Here is a 3,775-nt window from a genome sequence, read left to right on the forward strand (position 1 = left end):
GATAATTTGTGGTAGCTCTTTGTGTGATCTGACTTTAGTCTTCTGTAACATATGTTTCAGTAGTTCTCCAATCTGTATGTCTTAATTTTACCCAAAGTATATGTTGGCATTTGTTTACTTAAAATTATTATGCCGTAAAGCTTTCAACCTTTTCTTCAGGTGATATTCATGTTCTGTTTAAGAAGTCCATCCCTGTATACAACAAATCGTAATGCTATTCTTTAGGGTTTTACTGTTGTATGTTTATAATAGAATTTTTCTTTTTAGTTTAATGATGTGGGTGGAATTTTAATACGATCTATTTTTTGAAATGGCCATCCCAATATTGTAATTAATCTTTACTTTCCTGACTGAAAGAAAATGTTTATTCATACTAAATTGGCATATATGTCTTGGTCTGCCTACGGTTTTTCTGTCTCCTGCCTATTTTAGTAATCATACCTTACTGGTTAAGCATGATGGCTTTATTTATGTGTTGATATCTGGAACAGCACATCCCGTTTCTTTGATTTTCTTTTTTGAAATGTCCTTTGCTCCTTTGAACATTTTTCTCTTCCATGAATTTAAACATCTGATTTTTTTTCATTAAAAATTATATTTTAATTTAACTTTTCCAATTGGTTGGAACTGCATTAAATTTACCAAATAACCTGGTAGGTGTCCTGGCCTCGTCAGCCTTAAACAGCCAGGATCAGGTTAGTAGTCTAATCCAACCAGCTTTTGACCCACTGCAATGAGGGAGACCATGCACACTTAGAACCATGGATGTCTCATTAAACACACAAACAAAAAAAAACTAGAGCTATTATAGGATTTTGAGAAGTGGGGAGTTTTTGGTGGAATTTCAATCAAGGAAAACTGAGATGAGCTCAAAGCAAAGCAAGGCTGTGTGGAAAGGGGCCAACATTACAACATCAGAACAATCTGACCCACAAAGGTAGCACAGGGTCCTGTTTCCATGGAAACTACAAAGGTAAACTAGGTGTAGAGTGCTGTACCCAGACATCCCTCTTGTGGACTTTTGTACTCGTGTGGGGGACTGGGACTGCTTTGCTCTGTCAGACTGACCTAGATATTCCAGACCAGAGTGGGGTGTTTCGTCTTGCTAATGTGATTTCAGACAAAAATTGTAGACAGTCTGTTTTTTCAGAAAGTAAAGTTTATCATTGAGCAATAAAGTATTTGTCACTACCTCCCCACCCCCCCCCCCCCCCACCCAAATGTTGTTAGGACACTTTCCAGCTGCAGCATATCTGTGGGAGAAATATCATTTTTTGTTCCCTTCATAATTGATGTATCTGTGTGTGCTATTCCAACCTGAAGAATGGCCACGCAGAGTCTTGCCGTCCCTGTTAGAGCTAATTTTTACTGTCTCAGGAGGAAATGAATCTTAATAAACACATAAAAATACAATAAATGTGTTTTTTTGACTGATCTAGGCAGTTCTTTCCTTGTACAGTAAAGTTAAATAATTTATATTTTTCTTCATATGAATCTTGAATGGTTTTTGTTAGGCTTATTTACAGCTATTTTATCAATTTGTATTGATGAATATAAGTTTTTCCGTTATAATTCATAGGTAATTATTATTGACTTTTTTTACACCAATCTTCTGCTACTTTGAATTCTTTCATTTTTTTCTAAAAAAATTATCTTTATTGGTTGACTATTTTACACTTTCTATGTGGATGACTATTTTGCTTGCAAATAGTGACAGTATTTTCTTATCTCTGTTTTCTAGAATTCTTACACCTTCTTTCTTTTTTTATAGTTTAGTATTTTGGATGTACCCTTCACTATACTGTTAAATAGCACACATTGTGAAAATACATAGTTTCTGGTTATAGTATTAATATTCCCAGTGCTTACCTTACACACATATATTCTCTGGAAGCTAGAAGAAGATCCTTTTTACCAAGTCAAGTAATTCTTTTTTTTTCCAGTTTGGAAAGTTTTTCTTTGTTTTCTTTTTTTTTTCTTTTCTTTTATTTTCTTTCCTTTTTTTCCTTTCCTTTCTTTTCCTTTCCTTTCCTTTCCTTTCCTTTCCTTTCCTTTCCTTTCCTTTCCTTTCCTTTCCCTCTCCTTTTCTCTCCTTTTCTTTCATTTTCTTTCTTTTCCTTTCCTTTCTCTTCTTTTCTTTCTCCTTACTTCCTCCCTCCCATCCTTCCATCCTTCCTCCTCCCTTCCTCCTTCCTCCCTCTTTCTTTCTTTCTTTCTTTCTTTCTTTCTTTCTTCTCTTTCTTTCTTTCTTCTTTCTCTTTCTTTCTTGCCACATTTTATAAGCTTCTTTAAAGAATTCTTTTGAAATAATTATAATGCATTGTCTTTTAATATGTAAGTGTGGTGAGTAATTTTACAGATTTTCTAATGGTGACCCAATTCTTAGTTCTAATTTTTTCTTTAAAACATTTAAACCATATTGCTGTTAAGAGTAAGAACCTTACTATATTTGCTTGGTAGCTTTTAGTTTAGTCTCTTTTTATACCAATGCTCCCAAACTGGACCTGTAGTTTCTCTTCTTGTGTATAATGTTATGCTTTTAAATAATTTAAAATTGTATGCATTATTAACGTTCTGTTTTTCTCACTCTAGAGAACAACACAACCAATGGCTGATGGGAACAATACAAGAATCACAGAATTTATTTTCATAGGTTTGAAGTATCATCCTCGGATGCAAGTCTTCCTTTTCTTGCTATTTCTACTTTTTTACCTTGTTACCATCACAGGAAACTTGGGTATGATTATTCTTATCCAGATAGATCCCCGCCTTCACATGCCCATGTACTTTTTTCTCAGTCACCTGTCTTTTGTGGACATCTGTTTTTCATCAGTAGTGGGTCCCAAGATGCTCACTGACTTCTTCACTGAGAGGAAGGCCATCTCCTTCCTGGGCTGTGCCTTGCAGCAATGGTTCTTTGGGTTCTTTGTGGCCATTGAGTGCCTTCTCCTGGCGTCCATGGCTTATGACCACTATGTGGCCATCTGTAACCCATTATTGTATTCTGTCTCCATGTCACAGAGACTCTGCGTACAGTTGGTGGTTGGACCCTATACTATTGGCTTCTTGAGCACCATGACTCACACAACGGCTGCTTTCCGACTTCCCTTTTGTCGCTCCAACATTATCAATCATTTCTTTTGTGACATGTCCCCCCTTCTTTCTCTGGTATGTGCTGACAGCCGGATCTATAAACTGTTGGTTTTCATTGTGGCTGGAGCTGTACTGGTTGTCAGTAGCCTGACCATTATAATCTCCTATTTTTACATCCTTACTGCCATCCTGAGGATCCGCTCTGGCGATGGGAGGCGCAAAGCCTTTTCCACCTGCTCCTCCCATCTCACCGCAGTGTCCATCTTATATGGGACCCTCTTCTTTATCTATGTGCGGCCAGGTGCAATCTTTTCTCTGGACATCAATAAAGTGGTGTCGGTGTTCTACACAGCAGTGATCCCCATGTTGAATCCTCTCATCTACAGCTTGAGAAATAAAGAAGTGAAAGCTGCCATGTGCAGAACGATCGTCAGGGGGAAGTTTTGCATAAGAAGTTAAATTCCTGTCTGGAATACAAAATAGATATAGGGCAAAGCTTCTAGACATGGTTAGTCTACCTGGTCATCATCCAAAGATGCTAAAACAAACCTGCAGACTTTGGAGTATGGCATCCTTGAAACGTTCAATATGACTTTTATTTTAAAAACTGTTTTTAAAGCTCCATTTCAATCATGTGCCTGTGGATGATAAGAATCCCCAGTCACTCAGAGTCAGAGTAATT

At 36.9% G+C, this 3,775-nt stretch overlaps 1 protein-coding gene across 1 annotated transcript; it reads left to right on the forward strand.

Annotated features, from left to right (window-relative positions):
- The first annotated feature begins 2,607 nt into the window (after window positions 1–2,607).
- Window positions 2,608–3,552, forward strand: LOC106986267 (olfactory receptor 1009). The gene has a single exon (XM_015084437.1). The coding sequence runs from the start codon at window positions 2,608–2,610 to the stop codon at window positions 3,550–3,552; it is 945 nt and encodes a 314-aa protein (XP_014939923.1).
- Window positions 3,553–3,775: the final 223 nt, after the last annotated feature.

The sequence above is a fragment of the Acinonyx jubatus genome, chromosome D1 (genome assembly GCF_027475565.1).
Source record: "Acinonyx jubatus isolate Ajub_Pintada_27869175 chromosome D1, VMU_Ajub_asm_v1.0, whole genome shotgun sequence".
In the NCBI taxonomy this organism is placed as follows: Eukaryota; Metazoa; Chordata; class Mammalia; order Carnivora; family Felidae; genus Acinonyx; species Acinonyx jubatus.